Source organism: Canis lupus, chromosome 36 (assembly GCF_048164855.1).
Source record: "Canis lupus baileyi chromosome 36, mCanLup2.hap1, whole genome shotgun sequence".
Classification (NCBI taxonomy): domain Eukaryota; kingdom Metazoa; phylum Chordata; class Mammalia; order Carnivora; family Canidae; genus Canis; species Canis lupus.
In genome coordinates, this window is record NC_132873.1 from 11,557,382 (window position 1) to 11,577,029 (window position 19,648).

The 19,648-nt window shown below is 36.4% G+C and overlaps 1 protein-coding gene across 8 annotated transcripts in view; it reads left to right on the top strand.

Annotated features, from left to right (window-relative positions):
• Positions 1-19,648, top strand: part of ERBB4 (erb-b2 receptor tyrosine kinase 4) — a 1,106,221-nt gene that overhangs the window by 762,370 nt on the left and 324,203 nt on the right. For all 8 annotated transcript variants that reach the window (XM_072813218.1, XM_072813222.1, XM_072813216.1 and 5 more), the window contains one exon: positions 3,179-3,244. In XM_072813218.1, coding sequence (XP_072669319.1) covers positions 3,179-3,244 — 66 coding nt within the window. The remainder of the gene's footprint in view (positions 1-3,178; positions 3,245-19,648) is intronic.

Below are 19,648 nucleotides of genomic sequence, written 5' to 3' on the forward strand. Positions count from 1 at the left end.
TTGTTTTTGGCTTTTGGTTTTTTGTTGTTGTTTTTTTCCTAGATAGGTAATAAGGAAACCCCTTACCTACCTTCTCATAATTTTGATGCTTATGTGCAACAGAAATGTTGGAAACAAAAATCTAAAAACATATTTTAAAGCATATTAAACTACATTACCCAGTTGTCTACAAGACTCACACTAACATTGCAGCATGAAAATATGGCAAATACGTTAATTCGGGAATATCTCCAGTCAGATTTTGGTCAGATATTTTGACACATACCTAATTGCAATAGTTAAGTGAAAATAGTGTTTTCCCAAGTGCCATATATTGCACAGTTTTGAAGACTAAAGCTGAACTCAACATGTGGGCAGATTCCAAAGAGTCAAAGACAAGTCAAATGAAGGGCAGGCCAGAATGAGCAACCTTTTGTGGAAGCACATTCAGGTCATGGTCCTCCAACACATGTGTAGTAATAGAATTCTGAAATGTGTGCACCAAGTGATCCTCCTCCTCTTGGTTTCCACAAGGGTTGAAGGAATATAAGACTGAATAAAAACCCAGGAGAGAGGCAGCTGTTGAGAGCAGCAATAGATATTTTTGTTTAAATATGAATAAAAAATGGAAACAAACAAAATTTCTTAACAACACGTTCATAGTGAAGGTTGAATTATTTAAACTGTGCATTTGGGGGTGGGTGGGTACTAGCTCATTTGCTTCCAACTAGATAGGCCTTACCATGATACTTCATTAAGAAACGTAAACCAAATTTCTAGTAATATCCCTTTTTTTATAATGGATCTAGGCATAGGTTTTGGAGTGGTAAATCAAAACCGCAAAAATAAGAAGGTAGAAAATATATAATCTAAAAATGGAACACTGAGTATATTAAAATAATGTCCAGTGTTACTTAGCTCCCACCCCACCACTCCACCCCCAGCTACAGAGAGTGCTCTGGTCACAGTGAATGTAGCTAAATATTTCATTGGTGGCCAACACAATTAAAGAAGTCATAGATTAAATAGTAGATCATCTTCTGCTTCAGATATCTTTAATTAACAGACCACTTAATGGGTCGATTTAAAAGATTTTAATGCATCTAAAGAAATATATTAACCTTAGCTACTTTCTCATAAAAAGTTTATACTCAAAGTTTTCACTGCCTCCCATTTTGTCTCACAGCCCTTTCTAATTTCCGCTGGTATAAATCAAATTAGATTTATTAGCATTGTACAAAACAGCTCCAGTAGGTTTTTAATAATAATTATCATTATCACTGATTAAAGTTATATTGTTCAGGCCAGATGGAGTCCTTTTCCTGTCAGCTAGAATGAGCTTGCATTATGTAGTTATAATGTGTTTGGATCTAAATAAACAGATGGCAGAGTGACAGGATATTATACGCTGGTGATGTCAGCAACAGTGCTTCACAAACAGAATTGCTTTAAATAAACTCTGTTGTGGCAAGGATCCTGATACTTTTAAGAAGGTGACTGGAATTGAGCCTCCTAAGTGTTATAGTGACTTGGAAATTGTACTGTTCGCTTGCAGAAGAGTGGACCATTTGGATGGTCTGAGGTTCAGCCTGAGAAAGTGTGCCTGTGAATTTGCCCTTAACTGTGAAAGCATTGAACATAACAAATTCACTCAGGTGGTCTCTTAAGGAGAGAGAGAGAAAGGGGGTGAGGGGAAGGCTGCTCAAGTTGTAACATTTTTCAAGTTGAAGAGTTAAAACCTATGAGTCAAGGAGAGAAGGAAACATTTGATTATCTGTTGCATAATTTTTATAATTTAGTTTATAACATTAGAATAAACATCTTGTATAGGCATATAATTAATATTAGAAATTATATTTCTAAGTTTAATTAGAATTACAATTCTAATTATTCTATTCTAACTCACAATTAATATTAGAAAGTTAATAGAGAAGGTTTAATAAGAACTATGTTATAGAAAGCTTTAGTTTTTAATAGATTTTCATGTATACATTTTATTCTAAAAATAAGCCCTTCTTACTCAGCCATTAGAAACGACAAATACCCACCATTTGCTTCGACGTGGATGGAACTGGAGGGTATTATGCTGAGTGAAGTAAGTCAGTCGGAGAAGGACAAACATTATATGGTCTCGTTCATTTGGGGAATATAAATAATAGTGAAAGGAAATAAAGGGAAAAGGAGAAAAAATAAGTGGGAAATATCAGAAAGGGAGACAGAACATGGAAGATTCCAACTCTGGGAAATGACCTAGGGGTGGTGGAAGGGGAGGTGGGCGGGGGGTGAGGGTGACTGGGTGACGGGGGCACTTGACGGGATGAGCACTGGGTGTTATTCTATATGTTGGCAAATTGAACACCAATAAAAATAAATTTATTATTAAAAAATAAGCCCTTCTATACTCTTATACCCACAAATACTTAGAGTGAACTTAGGAAATTCAGAAGCAAACTTCTGAGAAAGTCATTATACATGATTTTTTCTAGCTAATACTCTTTTGCTTAGTCCTTAGGAGAATTTCTCTGTAGGACAAGAGTATTTGCTGAGGCAAATACCTAGAGTAGCCCAGTCCTTAAGAAGAAGAAACTGCTACAGGAAATAAAGGCTTGTATTTGAAAAAGAAAGTAGTACCAACAAAAATTTTAAAAGAGGGTATCAGATAATTGCAATCAAGCTTTGTGTAAAAGGTTCATATTTTAAATGCTTGAAACTTTTTAAAAAGATTTATTTATTTGAGAAAGAAAGAAAGCACAAGCATTGGGGGGCAGAAGTGTAAGGGGATGGGGAGCAGGTGGGCAGAGGAAGAAAGAGGATTTCAAGCAGACTCCCCACTGAGCGTGGAGCCCTACAACATCAGCTCTACCTAGGGCTCCGGGGCTCGATGTCATAACCCCGAGATCATCACCTGAGCCAAGTCAAGAGTTGGAAGCTTAACCGACTGAGCCACCCAGCTGCCCTTAAGTGCTTGAAATTCTTATAAAATGATGAGAGGATTTTGAGTATCAGCAGATTGTATTTCAGCTTCCCGTGCATTTGACATTCGGGTTTTGCTACCTAAGTGGGCACTTTATGAGCTATGTTTCCACTACAGTATAACATAAAAATCCTCATAAAGGAATAAGAGTATTTTCTTTGAAGGGTTATCCCTAGTCAAAGAGCGAAAGATTATAATGTGCCTGTGCTTTTTCCTGTTCTACAGGTGGACGTTGTCATAAGTCCTGTACTGGCCGATGCTGGGGACCCACAGAAAATCATTGCCAGACCTGTAAGTGTTCAACACTAAGAAGGCAAAAGGCTTGAAATGGTCAAGGAATTTTAATAACTGATGTTTTTCACACTTTTGGGTCATCAGAAACATGAAAATGAGCTTTTGCTTCTTTGTGGTAGACTTGCTACTATTCAAGTAAAGTAAACCGTCCAATTTTGTTGCTTTCAAATGAAGCATAGCATATAATTGTTTCTTATATTCCTTTGTGGTTTCCAAGTTAATACTATCAACAACACAGATGTGCTGATATTATCTATGATTTAAGAGTCTGTATATCAGAGAAAGTAGGAAATCCAAATGTATACAAAATGGTAACTCCATTCCACATTAACTGAATATCTCAGTACTTTCCCCCAGTAGTTATAACACCATTTATCTATTAGAAAAAGAAAAAAAGGAAGGAAAAACAAACAGTACCATGTCCCCACTCTGTTCTAGGCACAGAAATATTAACTATATGAATTATGAGTATAGATTCACTACTAAAGTGAATCTATCTTGCCCTTGCCTATATTGTTTCTTGAACTAGTCATTAAAGTAGCTATAAGCTATCATCACTGCTAAGACATTTAAAAAAGTTAAAAAAAAAAAGTATTTTGAGTACAAAGAAAAGTATCTATTTTTTTTAGCATTCTTAAAGCCATATTTAAATCAGCACTGAACTTTCACTATCTTAAGGATAAATGGTTTCTTTAAAAAAGAAAAACAAAATGCTCTATGTAAATGGTAAAGATTTTTCTTTCTGCTGCAATAACAATGACTGGAATAATATATGGAAAACAGTGTGGTGGCAATTTAAAATGTATTCCTTTATTAGCATAGAAGACACAGAGAATGTTATTGAAAGTATGAATATACAAATATTAGATATTGTGGAAACTTATTATACTGTTGAATGGAAGTCCAGATATTTCTAATTTGTCTCAGTTCATATTTGTTAGATTCCATTCCAATAAAGAAACACAAAAATAATTACTGCAAGCCACCATAGAAACAAGGTATAGATTACTATAGATTATAGTATGTATGTATATATATATATATATATATATATATATATATATATATATATTCTCTCATTGGTAAATTATTTCTTTAAAAAATAATAATAATTCACGGACATTTTCATGTCCAACATTCATAAAATAGAAAAATACTTGAAGTAAAAATGTCTTCCTACTTTGGTTTTACTTCTGTCCTTCAGCCACCCCTAGGCAACAAATGTTACTGGCTATTTCTATGTATTTTTCCAGAGACAATTTATGTATACAGTAGGAAATATGTGTATGTTTTATCCCATTTTTCACTCAAATGTTAGCATGCTTTAATGCACCTCGATGTTTTTTCCTACATGCATATGTGCATGAATTTGCTTGTAGTGTTAATTCCTAGAAATGGTAATTACAAGGTCAAGGACATGTGTTTATGCAATTTGATAGAGATCACTAACATGGAAATCTTGTTCTCTGTAGGGTTTGTAAAAGTTTCCTCTGCCAGGAGCAATGTATGTGAATGCGTGTTTTCCCTAGTCCCTGGGTAAAACTGTGTATTATCCAACTTTCGGGTCTTTGTCAAAAAGTTAGATGAGGAGGATCCCCAGGTGGCTCAGCAGTTGAGAGCCTTCCTTCGTCCCAGGGCGTGATCCTGGAGACCCGGGATCGAGTCCCACACCGGGCTCCCTGCATGGGGCCTGCTTCTCCCTCTGCCTGTGTCTCTGCCTCTCTCTCTCTCTGTGTGTGTCTCTCATGAATAAATAAATAAAAATTTAAAAAAAGTTTAAAAAGTTAGATGAAACATAGTATCTCAGTATAGACTTAAATTAACTTATCTGACAGAAATACTGTTTTATGGGAGCTATGTTTTGGCAAGAATTTTAAAGGATTGTAAAGATTAGATTAATATATGAAATAGGTTCACTACAATAGTAGTAGACAAGGTTTTCACAGCAAAGTAGCCTACATCGAGTTCCACACTATGCTAAAATAACATTGATGTGGCCTTACTTAAGAAAGTCAAGATTTCTAATGTAGAAGAATAGTTATAATACTCTGTGATGAAGTGGCAGGTAACCATGGAAATTGTTAAAGTGTGCAGAGGTCCACAGGTCCTCTCCTGGCAAGAAAACTTCTGAGTTGTCAAATTTAAAACTGAATTTTTACTCACTTGATTACTTACTTATTTTTACAAAGGAACCAAGGACACTTCTCAGCCTGGCTGCTTCTGTTGTGTCTGGGCCCCGCTAGTGGGTCCACCCACCCACCCCTGGTCGGCTGCAGGGGGAGAGGACTCTCAGGCCCACCACGCCCACCTGGCACCCTTGAGGTCCACCAGTTCGATCTGGGGAATGTACAAGCCTACCTGGGCTGTTTTCTGTTGCCAGCTTACCTTCAGGAAATGTTAGTTTAGACTCCTTTCTTCTGTTGGGTAGAGGGACGTAAGACACCTACTACTGTGTTGTTCCTCCAGTTCAGGAACCCAGACCAGTTTGCCTTTGTCTCAACACCTTTCAGAGTTCTCCTTTGCATTGTTACCCTTTGCATTATTTCCACAGTATGCTGCTCTTAGGAAGGAAGGACAGGGAAAGGCAGGTTCATGCCATTATTTCTGGACAAGAAGTCCCGTGTAGCACTTTTAATAATACTATTAATGAATGAAATTAAATAAAACTATTTTAATTAATATTTGCTGTATTTTATATGTGTTTTTGTAGAATAAAAAATGTAATTTTTATTCTCTTTCTTTGTAGTAGTAGTAGGAGTGTTTTAGTGCTGAATGATCATTCTCTAATTGACAGGGAGCCAAAGTCTTGGAAATCACTCTATTAAAAGATAGAATGTGAAAACAGCACACATGAGTGTTCTCCAGCTTTGAAAATTAAAGATGTCTTCAATTCATACAGCATTCAAAATGCAGTAATTTTTAATTAATTTTAAGCGATTTGGTTATATTAGTAAAAAAAATACCAAAAGTTAATAAAAAGTCATAATTTTCAACAACTTCTCTTGTTCTTATAGTAGACAACTTTTAGGTAATTGCCAAGCAGATGCCTGTCTTCCTCTGAGAACTACCCCCTTCTAGAGGGGTGAGTCATTGCACCCATGTTTGTTTTGTGTGATGCTCTAATCTTAGTCATAGGACAGTATTTCTCAAGCAGAGGTGACTTTGCCTCCAGGGGACATTTGTTTGTCTGAGTATATTTGGTGTTCCAATACTGAATCAGGCTTGGGGAGCATCTATTGGCATCTGGTAGGTAGAAGCCAGAGATGCTGCCAAACATCCTGCAGTGCATAGAAGAACCTCACTCCACCCCTACCCAGACAAAGAATAATTATTCAGAATGAAATTTTAAAAGTACTGAAGGTTGAGAATGAGAAATCTTATAATAAGAGTAAATATTGACCAATGCTGGGCCAATGAAACTCTCTCCCAGAGAATTAGGACTTGGGATCCAGAAATTCTGGTTATACTACATTAGAAATCTGAACTTGAGGAGAAATTACACCTAGTGGAAGTTTCCATTTTGAACCTGTTAAATCAGTCATGCAGAGGCAAACAAAAATCAGAGACACAAAGAGAGTAGCAATTCTTACCTACTGATTCTCTGGCCTTCATGAAGGCCTTCTATGTGTCTATCTTAGGTGCCTTAAGAAACACAATGTTCTTCTAGCACTATTAAATGAGTTTTTTACTTGCCACCAAGTGAGGGTGGGAGGCAGTCTTGACTAAGAAAATCATCAAGCAGTATCAGATCATCAGCATGAAGTCATTTAATTCACCTACTTTTTTTTTTTTTTTAAGATTTATTTATTTATTCATGAGAGAGAAGCAGAGACACAGGCAGAGAGAGAAGCAGGCTTCCTGCAGGGAGCCCAATGTAGAACTTGATCCCCAGATGGGGATCACACCCTGAGCCAAAGGCAGACGCTCAAACACTGAGCCACCCAGGGTCCCTCACCTACTTTTTCAGCATAGAAATCAGGCTTACTATAATGACCTAAAATCAGCTTAATGGTCTCTGTGCCTCCACCACAGACTCTATCAAAATCAAATTCGACAAAAGCATTTACATGTATCTGATATGTGCAAATACAAACTTTGGAATAGTATTTATTTGCAAGGATCTTTTATAATTCATTAAAAGATTCCCTCTTAAAATTTACTTTCACCGTATTCCTGTGAATTAAAGAAGACAGTTATCCTTACATCATTTTACAATTGGGGAAATGTACCCTTAAGAAGTGATCAGGTATTAAATTTACACAGCTAATACCTGGGATTTCAACCTGAGTGTCCTGAGTCCAAAGATAGAATGGTTTCCTGTATACTATTTTGCACAGCAAGCTTATGGACAAGGACATTGAATTTGAAATCAACCAGATGATACAAATCCCAGTCTTTTCCATTTTCTGTCATGGGAAAGTGACTTAATCTTTCTAAATCTCAGTGACCAAATCTAAAAACAGAGATAATTACACTTACCCCAAAGGTTGTTGCTCTGGAATCAAATTCACTGCAGTAATGGAGTTGAAATGCTTAGCTATATTTTAGCATAGATAAGGACCTAATACATAATAGCTAATATTTTAATAAGTTAAAGGAGAATAGTGTTAGAAAATATAATCCATCTTAAATATGAATGAATACATGTGGAAGTGAAATTCTTGTAGGCTAGTTTCACCTTGTGAAGACTACTGATATCGTGGCTGAGGAATAAAAAGGCAAAAACCCTAAGAGTGAAGAGGAGGCTACTTGCCCTCGACATTCACTCCTGTTCTCTCTCTCCCAGTTTGAGCTATTTGAAAGGTAAATTACTTATCCATATTTAAAGAACCCACCATTCTGAGGCAAAATGTATTTTGGAACTATTCAAAGACCTTGTTGTAAGACCTGAATTTTAGAAACATGTTTGTTTTTTCTTTTTTTTTTTTAGGTGAGTGGTGGTGGGAATTAGACTTTGTAAGAGATTCTGTAGAGATTCTAAATTCTGAAAATGATCATATGTGATCAAAATTTTTTAAGAATGTAAAAATTTTCAGGCTTCCTTTAGACTTCTGATAGCCTTTCAGTTACTTAACCTTAGGCCCACTTGAGGCATGCTTTCCTCTGAACCCTGACTGAGCTTTTTAAAAATCAGAAAATCCAGGCTGTACAAATTTTTAATTTTTTAAGATTTTTTTTTGTTTTTTTAATTTACTTGAGGGAAAGAGAGAGAGAGAGAGAAAGAGCATGTGCAATCAGTGAGGAGGAGAAGAGGGAAAAGCAAGCTTTCTCTCCCCCAGCGAGCCTCATGCTGGGCTCCATCCCAGGACCCTGGGATCATGATAAAAGATAAAAGATAAAAACTTAACCAACTGAGCCACCAGGGCACCCCAAGACTATGCAAGTTTTTTGATAATATTCTGTTTTTGTTGATTGGCCATACAGAAGTACATTTTAGGATCTAAAAGATGTAGTCCTAAATTGTTTAGAAATGACTTTTTTCCCTTAACTGAAATAAATTCACTTCAGTGAGGGCTTCTCTGAAGATATTCAACTTCATGATTTGCCAAATATTTCCCCGTCTTCTGGGGATAATTATTTCTGAGACTTACCATACATTAGGGAAAGAAGGTAAAAGTATTAAAAAACCCTGCGAATCAGCTAAGGCAACTGAAGAATACATTTCACTCACCACATCGCATCAGTTCTGGCACCTTCCCACAGGTGTCTCTTCCTAAAACAACAAATGTGCCAGGAATTCTCCCCTGTGTCACTAAATGGCAAGAAGTCTTGGTAAAGACAAAAGACTCAGGCTCTGAGAGAACAAGTCTCTGATAATGAATGCCTTGTTAAGGTGAAATGAAGCAGAGTGGTAATCAGAATGAAAACATCTCTGAATAGAGAAATGGCAAAAACAAAAATGCTGAGTTACAACAATGGTAAGCTTGAGGGGAGGCCTGCAGGAGGCAGGGGTTTTAAAAAGAAGGAAATGAGGAAGAAGTTTTTTTTTTGGTTTGTTTTTAATAAATCTAGTGAAATGGAGAGTGTAAAGCTTACTATGGACAATAGCTCACTCTGCATACCTCTAGATATTATTGCAGTAGAATTGTGTACATTTTCAGTAGAATTTAGTAACACTTTGCACTAACTTTGTGTCCTGGATTGGGTGCCACTGTGAGCTTTGATTGCATGTTGAATAACTTAAGTGTGTCATTTTTCCCTTATTGCATTGAATAACATTCAGACTATCAACTCCAGAGCCAGCAGCCATTTTTTTTAACTTTTTTTTTTCTAAAAAATAAAACATTTTTCTAAACAAATTCCTTAGGAACAAATCCTTAGACAACCTAAAAAATTTTATTAATATTAAAGTAAGTACCTTTTGCTTGTAAGAATCTAGCCAAGTGTTTCATTCTTACCTTTTTACTGGTGAATCTGACTTTCTAAAGTCACTTGAATTCATTTTCCTTGAATCCTTTGTCATGTTAATGTGGGAACTGACCCTGTAAACCTAACAGGAATATCTCTGACATAGATGCTGTTAAAAAAAAAAAAAAAAAAAAAAAATCAACTGAGTAAATTTAAAGATCTAATTGGCTTTATTCAATGCTCCTCGAATCAAGCAGCATTCCATTGAGCAAACAGAAGGGAAGACTGAGGAGCTGTACAAAATGGAAGGACTTTATAGGCTGAAGGAGGGTGGGACAGGGGAATTAAAGAGTGGATTATTTCAGGCAAGCTTACCTTCCCTTGGGGGAAGACAGCTGGTTTTATCAGGATGATTTCCTCACTAGTTCCGACCAAGAAATTGCAGACTGATTGGTTTAAAATTCCACTCCTGGAATTAAGGGTTGGTGGGGCTTAGCAAAAGTGAGTCCATTTTGGATCAAAATAGAACTTTGGACGGGACCCCAAGAGCTGGGTTGTGTGCGGAGCGGTGCCTCAAACTTGAAAGTACTTTTAAGCTCAGTTAAATCGTGGCTGCATTGCTCCACGGCACAGCTTAAGTAAATTGATTCAGTGGATTAATGTAGTCATGTCAGGGGAGACAAACTTATCTGCTGTGTGAAGTCTGAAGCTTATAGAAGTATTATTCAGCAAGCTTACTGGTAAGAATGACAACTCTCTCTATTCATAAGTACTGCGTCCTAAGGTCTGAGCTCCATAAGTTTAGGTAGGAGAGAGACTGAGCTTTAAGAAATAAATAATAATGATTAAAGGAACAAAGTTATCTCGGTCCCTGCAAGATATATGAAGCACACTTATCTCATTTAAAATAGATACTGCGTGTCCTTTTTTATCTTTCAGCACAGTATCAGGCCAGCTGTCTCCAGCCTCCTATTATCAGGCAGGGTGTTGCTCATTTTACACATTCCTTTACCCTTCTAGACCTGGTGCCATCTCAGTTAGGCACTGTGTTTTGAGTAGGGAGGGAGGAAAACATATATCCAAATACTACAGCTGGATTCTCCCAACCTTTGCACAAATTTTGTATTAAAGGAGTTTCAAGATGATTCTTTAACTCAAATTTGCTAGGCTCCATGTGCTCGTTAGTCTTTTCAGTTCCTCTACAGGTAACATTTCTGGCTTAGAAAAAAAAGTGAAAAAAGGTAAAGGCATTTGACAATAGGCCAAAAAAATTGTCTCCCAAACCAAAATTACACGCCACAAAAATTATTAAGGAATGTATGTCTCAACTACTGGAATGAACAAATATACTGCTGTCCATGGAAATGTCCATTCAATCAATTAAAGCTAAGGCATTATTTTAACCAAATGAAAACTTCTGGTGGAAAAAAAAAAAAAAAGAAAAAAAGAAAACTTCTCGTGGAATTCACCCCTTACTTTTACAATATCCTCCATAGCTAGATTATCTCCTAATCCTTTGTTTCAAATTAAAAATAGAATGTCAATGAAATTAGCTCAAGCTATGTATTTGTTTTGTTTTAGATAAATATAAATGGAGGGTACTACTATGTTGGCAAAGAAAAAACTTATTCCAAAAAACCACTTTGTCATTTAATGTTTCTGTACAGACATTGTAGAATATGCTAGAAATTTTTCTTTTTTTAGAAATTTTTAAAAATGATTTGGCATTTTCCTCAGTAATTTGTTATATTGTGCACAAAGAAAATTACTTTCAGTAGCTGCAGTACACAAAAACTTTCAGTTTAATAAAAGAAAAAAATAACTTGGCCTCTCTTATGGATTCTATTGACTTTTAGTGCAAACTTCAGAAATATATATATGTAGATATATATAGATGTCAATATATATCCTTTTTATTTTAAAATATGTCTGAAAGTTATTGAAGTGAATATTAAAATATAAGAAAATACTTATGTATTTTTGTTCCTCAAAATTTCAGCAAAAAATTGTAATAACTGAAAACTCAGTTGTCAGTTTTTCCACAAAATTTACAAAAATCTGTTGCTTGTAAAATCAAAATGACAAATTATGAAAATAATAAATGAATTATACTCACATACGTGCATACACTTACAGTTTGTCTAAAGTGTAGTTGTATTCACAACCTTTGTGGAACAAATGTTTAAAAAGGTAGTTCAGATGTGGTAAATATCCAATTAGGTCAGAGAAAAGCAAGTGGGAGCTAATGGGGAAAAGAGAAAGAGCTGAGCCAGCAGCCTCGATCAATCAGGATAACAGCGAGCCTTTGTAAAAAGCCAACATCTTTAATTAAAACCCTTGTATTTTACTAATAACTTTGCATGTCCATAAGCCTTCTTATCGATTTCAATTATTTCCTCTTTTCCTTTTTGGGATTTGTAGTTTCTAGAGATGTTGTAAAATTAAGGGAAACATTAAAATGGATTGATTACTTGCATACATTTCTAATATCGTGTCTTTATAAAACATTTCCAAAAGTGACCCAATAATTTAGTAGAAAATGAGAGAATAATCTCCCTTAATATGTGTCTTTTATTTGATATAAAGTGATAATATTTGCTGGCATTTAATGGTGCTGAAATCAGAGACTTAAAAGGAAGGGATGTTTTTGTTTGTTTTAATTACAGGAGATATAATTATTTGAAATGCTCCATGTAATACAGTTAACGCAGATTTAGGAGACATTGCTTAATGTCATGTTAAAGATCAAAGCAGCATAAAGAAAGTATATAAACTTGTGTCTATTCTCTGGAAATGCTCTGGGTGCAAGACAAAATGAGGAGTGTTTGAAAAGGTCAAAAAGAATACTGAACCAAGGGCCTCAAGAGACCGGAGATGGGGTCCTGAACAAACTCAATTTCAAGAACCTCGGTTTTCTCAAGTTCTTTCACTATGCAATGAAATATTGGAAAAGATGATTCCTGTTCAAGCTTCCTTGCCTGATTCAGATATTTGTGTGTTTGTGTTCCTGGCTGTGTGCAGTAATTAGCTATGGATATAGATGATATACATGTAGACAGACATAGACACAGATAGTTTGGGCAAGTTGTTCTGTGTGGGTCTCAAGTGATGCTCTTGGCTAGGAATGCCCTTGGGTACTCACTTGGTCCTGTGAGCCCCCAAAGATATTTCCCCAACCAGAGCTAGTGTTGCAGCTGGACTTTCCTTTGGGGTTCTTATTCTGGTTGCAAAGTATACCACAGCAACAATTATCAGGGGACCTTGAAAATACAAGGTTTATTGCTCACAAGTCCTGCAGGGTCCATGGTATGTACCAGAGCCATTCAGTAAGGTCCTGAGTATAGAGAGATAGAAAGCACAGAGCTGGGGCTCTGCTTTTACTGGGGTCAAGGGTAAGGTGTGTTAGGGTTTCACAGGTTCACTCTCCATTGACAAATTTAAAGCCTAGGCTTGAGAATTAGGATGCAGGAGGGGGAAAGCTGGATCATCCAAGTGGTCAGTTATATAAGTTACGCAGGGATTTCTAAAGGAGGGAACTCCACGGTTAGGGGTAGCCTGTTTTATCTAGGTGTTTTACTAGGAACTGTGTCATACAGCTGTCATGTGTTTATTTAAGATGGATGACTTTGAAATGGATCTGTCAGCAAATAAAAGCTTAATGTCGAGCACTTACCTTACAATCAAAAAGCTTAATGTCAGGCACTTACATTATGGGAATGCAAACTGTGGAGATGGGTGATCTAATCAGAAAGATTAGAGAGGGAATGCTATACGTTTGAAGGATTGTTGAGAGGACATTGAGAAGAACAGTTGGAAATATCTGGCATTGTTACCACTAGAAGAATTTTGTTATTCTGGTAGTGATGACAGTTTATTCTGAATGATTTATATCATTGCAGCCAAACTGCTGTCATTAAGATAACTGTATTTGACTATTGAAAAGAAAATTTCAAAATTATCTACATGTGACATCAGGCTGTCCATTGATAAATATGACACTTATACTCACTGCTACAGGAATAGAAAAAAGTGTGAAATTTCATTCTTGGAAAAGCAAATATTTACATACCATTCTCATGGTTAAGGAATTGGGCAAGTCTGAAGAAAAATATCCTCCTTAAAGTTCTGCCCTACATGAATCCAAGATATATCATCTATTTATTGACTTAACTGGTCGGGTTGGAGGAGGAATTAAGTAAACAGTATGGGAATGACAGAGAAAAAGAAGAGATGACTGGATACTTACCAATTTTTCTGTGTCAAGCCACAATTTTACACATTCTATTAGAAGAATTGTGAATTGCTGAATATCAGACATATTCCATTTCTCAAGTAAATATAAACCTTATGCGTTATTGGATAATTTACAATATTTTCATGGCTGCTTCTCTCCATTAGCATGGATATTTTCAAAAGAGATAGTCATTATATTAATTTACAATGAAGTTATAAAAAATAGACCCCAAGATATAAGTTTTGCATATCACTATTTCCCTGATGATGTTTTTTTGGGCTTACCTAAAGTCCTTTTGCCTATGAATTTTGTTATGATAGAGCCAGTAGAGCATTATGAGTACAAGAATACCTTCTGGTTTTGTTCTTTTTTAAATGATTTTACTAATTTATTTGAGGGAGAGAACCTGAGCAGGAGGCAGGGGAAAGGGGCAAAGGAATAAGCAGACTCCCCACTGAGCAAAGAGCTGCATTTGGGGCTTGATCCTAGGACCCCTGAGATCATGACCTGAGCCAAAGTTAGATATTTAACCATCTGAGCCACCCAAGTGCCCCCCTTCTGGTTTTCTTCTAATTTGAATATTTCTTGAACTCAAATAACTGTTACCTAAGATGATGATTTTCATCTACAATGTTGTATGTCTTTAAGACATTTTTAATTTCATTGACTAGAACACAGAGGGAAGTAGAGGGTAAAGGACAGAAAGAAAGACTGAAAGAATTAGTTACTGATCATTTAAAATAAAAATAAAACTACAGCATTGTGCCAAGGCATAACAGAAAACGCAAGTGAATAGAGAATTACTACATTCCAAAATGAGAAGGTTCATGCTATGAAAATGTCAGTTCTAAAATTAAGCTACATATTTAACAATCTTCAGTCAACCTCCAGCCCCACCTTTTTGGAGCAAAAATAGTCTAAAGAATTTCTGGAAAATACAATGAATAAGATAGCCATACATTTGAAAAGAAGAGTTATGTGGAAGGATTTTCCTCATCAAGTATTAAACTATTATAAAGTAATATAAAATATGTTAAATGGTAAAAATTCAACTAAGTAAATTTATTTTTAAAATTTATTTAAATTCCATTAATTAACATATAGCATATCATTAGTTTCAGAGGTAGAGTTTGGTGATTCATCAGTCTTTTGTAACACGTGCTCATTATATCACGTGCCCTCCTTAATGCCCATCACCCAGGTACCCCATCCCCCACCTCCTCCCCTCCAGTGACCCTCATTTGTTTCCTGTGGTTAAGACTCTCTGATGGTTTGTCTGCCTCTCTGTTTTCATCTTGTTTAATTTCTTTCCTCTTTTCCCCTATGACCCTGTTTTGTTTGTTAAATTCCACATATGAGTGGGATCATATGATAATTGTATTTCCTGATTGATTTACTTCACTTAGCATAATATCCTCTAATTCCATCCACGTCATTGCAAATGACAAGATTTCATTTTTTGATGGCTGAGTAGTATTCCGCTGTATATATGTATATACCACATCTTCCTTATCCACTCATCTGTCAGTGGACATCTTATTCAGCAGTTCATGAGTTTGGCAACATCACACCTAACAATAGAAAGGAACTCTGTCAAGCTGCAGAAAAGAAAAGGTTTTCAAGGTTGGGAAAGGGATAGAAAAAGGAAATTGTTAAGAAATAATGGATTGTTTCAGGCAAGATTGACTTTGGAAGGGAAATGGAAGGGCTCTCTCTGGCAGACTATTTCACTGGTGCCGACCAGGTAACTCCCTGTTGACTAGTTAAGGGTACATTCCTGGGAGTTGAGACTACAATGAGGTTAGGTATTAATTCTTGGTTTGCTGAAGTGTAGTTTAGTATGTGACTCCATTTTGGGCCTGCTGTCTCCTTTATTAACAATCCCCCCACTTTTGATCAGACTCTCAGCTTAACTGAGAGGTGTGATCAAAATTTAAGGCATTAGCACTACTTTCAGCTACTGTTTTGTAGTTCTCACTGCTTTGTAGTTTCTTTTTTTTTTTTTTTTTTAATTTTTATTTATTTATGATAGTCACAGAGAGAGAGAGAGAGGCAGAGACACAGGCAGAGGGAGAAGCAGGCTCCATGCACCGGGAGCCCGATGTGGGATTCGATCCCGGGTCTCCAGGATCACGCCCTGGGCCAAAGGCAGGCGCCAAACCGCTGCGCCACCCAGGGATCCCTGCTTTGTAGTTTCTAATAGCTTTTGTTGATCATCTGTGTGGTATTCACAGGCCATCATGCTTTCTGTTTAATCTCTGTGATATTCATATGACACAACTTCAATTTCACATTTTTTTTTAATTGAAAATATATTTTGACTACAAAATACTTCAGATTACTTGAACAGGTGTTCACTATAGATTTATGTTTGACTTTGCATTTAATCTTTATTTTTTATTTTTTTGCAAGTTTTTGTTTAATTGGAGCTCAGTTTGCCAACAGGTAGCATAACACCCTGTGCTCATCCTGCCAAGTACCCGCTTCAGTGCCCATCATCCAGTCACCCCAACCCCCCACCCACCTCCTCTACCACTACCCCTTGTTCATTTCCCAGAGTTAGGTGTCTCTCATGTTTTGTCACCCTCACTGATATTTTCACTCATTTTCTCTCCTTTCCCCTTTATTCCCTTTCACTATTTTTTATATTCCCCAAACGAATGAGATCATATAGTGTTTGTCCTTCTCCGATTGACTTACTTCACTCAGCATAATACCCTCCAGGTCCATCCACGTCAAAGCAAAAGGTGGGTATTTGTCGTTTCTAATGGCTGAGGAATATTCCATTGCAGTTTCACAATTTTTAAGGTGACTATTCTCCTCCTTCTCCTCTTTCTACCCCCCCCCCTTCTTTTTTATTGCTGTCCCAATCTTAAGGAGATCATTTGCTTGGTGGTTAGCAGCTGTGAACATGCATTTAAAGCTTTGGAGAAAGTACAACACACCAGAGAGATTACTATGATTCTTATAAGCAAGATAATTTCCAATGTTTGGAGTGTGCTTCAGAGCTGGGTTCCCCAAACCCAAACCAATGAAAACCAAATACGGCAAAGTAAGACTCTGTGGAAAGAGACACCTTGTTTAAGCCCAGTGGTTTGCTCAGTGATTTCATTTAACTGAATTTCGACTTCTCCAGAAATATTAATGTAGGTACAAGAGATAGTGTCAGCCATAGCACAAACACTTCTATAAGTTGGGCACTTATTGTCTTAGCAGCAGCATCTGTAATATTTTAATGGTTAAGGGGAGGTGTTTTTGTTGTTGTTGTTGTTATTGTTATTGTTTTTGTTTTTTATCACGTTCTCATTTACCTTTACTCCTAACCTGGGGAGTAGGGCCCTGCCAAAGGAAATGAATCCTGATTCATGAATGGCTTCTGGTAATTCCTTTCTAACTCAGCAATATAAATCCAGGGGAATCAACCAATGGGGTGTCTTAGTTTGTGGAAAGTTGGAGGCACATTTAGATAATCTAAAAGATATTGTCTGGCTTTGTGACAGTTATCTAGGTTTTAACAGGCCCAAGGAAAATGATAACTACCACAGACAGATAAATCATGTCAGGACACAAACTACTCCCACTAAGGTGGCATGTTAATGGATTCATTTGCAGGGATTGTTGCATTTGTACATTCAAGCCAGGGGTCAGTTAGCTTTTCTCCTACCCTAGAATAAAAAGTTGTTCTAAAATCCAGAATTTAACCACCTGCCCCTTTAGCAAGGACAGACGAGATAAGGATGTTGGCACTTATCTTTCCAAGCCAATACCAGAATAATAGAAAGGGAAGAAGGAAGCATTTCATGCTTAGTTAAAATATGAAGTCTTGATCTAGCATTTTGAAGGAAGCAATCTACCTCAATTTGATTTGGAGGTTTCTAGCATTTTCTCAGGACCAGGTATCAGGTGAATGTATATCTGGGGTCCAAATCCCTGAGGTATAGCTGTCATATAGGTAATGAGAATGAGCTGAAATAGTCCCTTTCACGGAGGTTCAAGGGCAGTCTTTTTTCTTACTGATTCCAATTCAGAAGGGTAGGAGAAAATTGGACACATTAGTTTGGAGATTCACCTCCAGATATTTTTTTAAGAAACTAGAATAACTCAAGAACCAGTCCAGTTTACAAGCCTGTAACAAAATCTCAAAGACAATTAACAGGATTAGAATATAGTATACAAAGGTGCACACATAATTTTTCTCTCTACAATTGTCCCCATTTCTTTGTTTTCTAAGGATAATCATGGTGAAACTGATTTGTTTGCATTAGATTGGCTTGAGTATTTGCATAAGTGCAACAAGATAATGACCCACCATATAAGCTCTTTTTAAGATTGCTTTGCTGGAACCTTATAAGCAAGGCACCAGGCTGATTTTTCAGAGGCTTTACTGGCTCTGTAAAGACAGTCTCGGTTCCTTAAAACTGTCTGGTCAGCCTGAGTCTATGGGTATCTATTTCAAATATGACATTCTCGTGAAGCTTTGGTGATATAATCAATCCTATTACAAAGAGAACAGAATCTCATTGAACTTATGCAAATAACTAACTATATTGCCATGAAAAGAATGCTCAAGAGTTTTCTAATTCTGGAGGGATCGGGTAGAGAGAAAAAGTAAATGTCTCATCTTTGTTCACAAAGGTATACCTTATCAAATTGTTGATAGCTTAAGAGAAAAGAGAAAAAGGTTTCTTAAAATCTGAAAAAACAAAACATTAAAGAACCAGCAGTGTTTCAGTTAAAAAGTCCTCATCAGTTCATTCAGTCCCATGATATTAATCCTTGTTCTGCTTTAAAACCAGTTTTTCCATTAGCTCTGGAAATTCTTACCCAGTTCACATTTATGATTTTAAAGTTATCAAAAACATGAACTAGTTAAAAAAAAATCCTTTTCCGTGAATCTCCTTGAAGATGAAGTCCCTTTGCTGGAACACTTTTGCAAAAACATTAGAGTAAAACAGTAACTGTAAATGACAATAGAATCTTAATAATACCCATTATTAAAGATCTGATGGGCTACCTGGGTGGCTCAGATGATTAAGCATCTGCCTTAGGGGCTCAGGTCATGATCTCAGGGTCCTGGCATCGAGTCCTGCATCAGGTTCCCTGCTCAGTGGGGAGTCTGCTTCTCCCTCTCCATCTGCCCCCCCCCCCCACACACACACGTGTGTGTGTGCACGCGTGTGTACATGTGTACATTCTCTCTCCAATGAATAAATCAAATCTTTAAAAAAAACAAAGATCTGATAAGAGTTCATTTTAATGAAATTGACAAGAAAATTTGGTTATTTCTGTGACACACCACATTTTAAGATAATAGTGCAGTATGATTGATAACATTATGGCAGGACATATCAGATTTCCAAGAATTCATATTCTCTGGAACATATCTAACATATACCTACACAAACACGACATAAAGAGGGCTTTGTGGGGCTTCTTATTTGATAATGCCTCCTATGCAATTTAGTATATCAAATAACCCTAATTAGTTTAACATGACCCTTTTTATATAAAGGGAGAAAATAAAGCTTTGCCAGAGACCCTATGGAAAATCCTAAAGTTAGGATTAAGTCAAAAAGACTTCATTTAGAATTTTATTTTTGAGAATTTTGTCAAAAACACCAAAAAGTTTATTTTCGGAGTATTATTTATTAAGCTTTTATTTTAATTTCAGTATAGATATCAAATAGTGTTATATTAGTTTCTAGGTATACAGTATAGTGATTCAACAATTCCATACATTACCCCGTTCTCATTGTAAGTACACTCCTTAATCCCCATCGCCTATGTCACCCATCTCCCCACCAGCCTCCCCTCTGCGA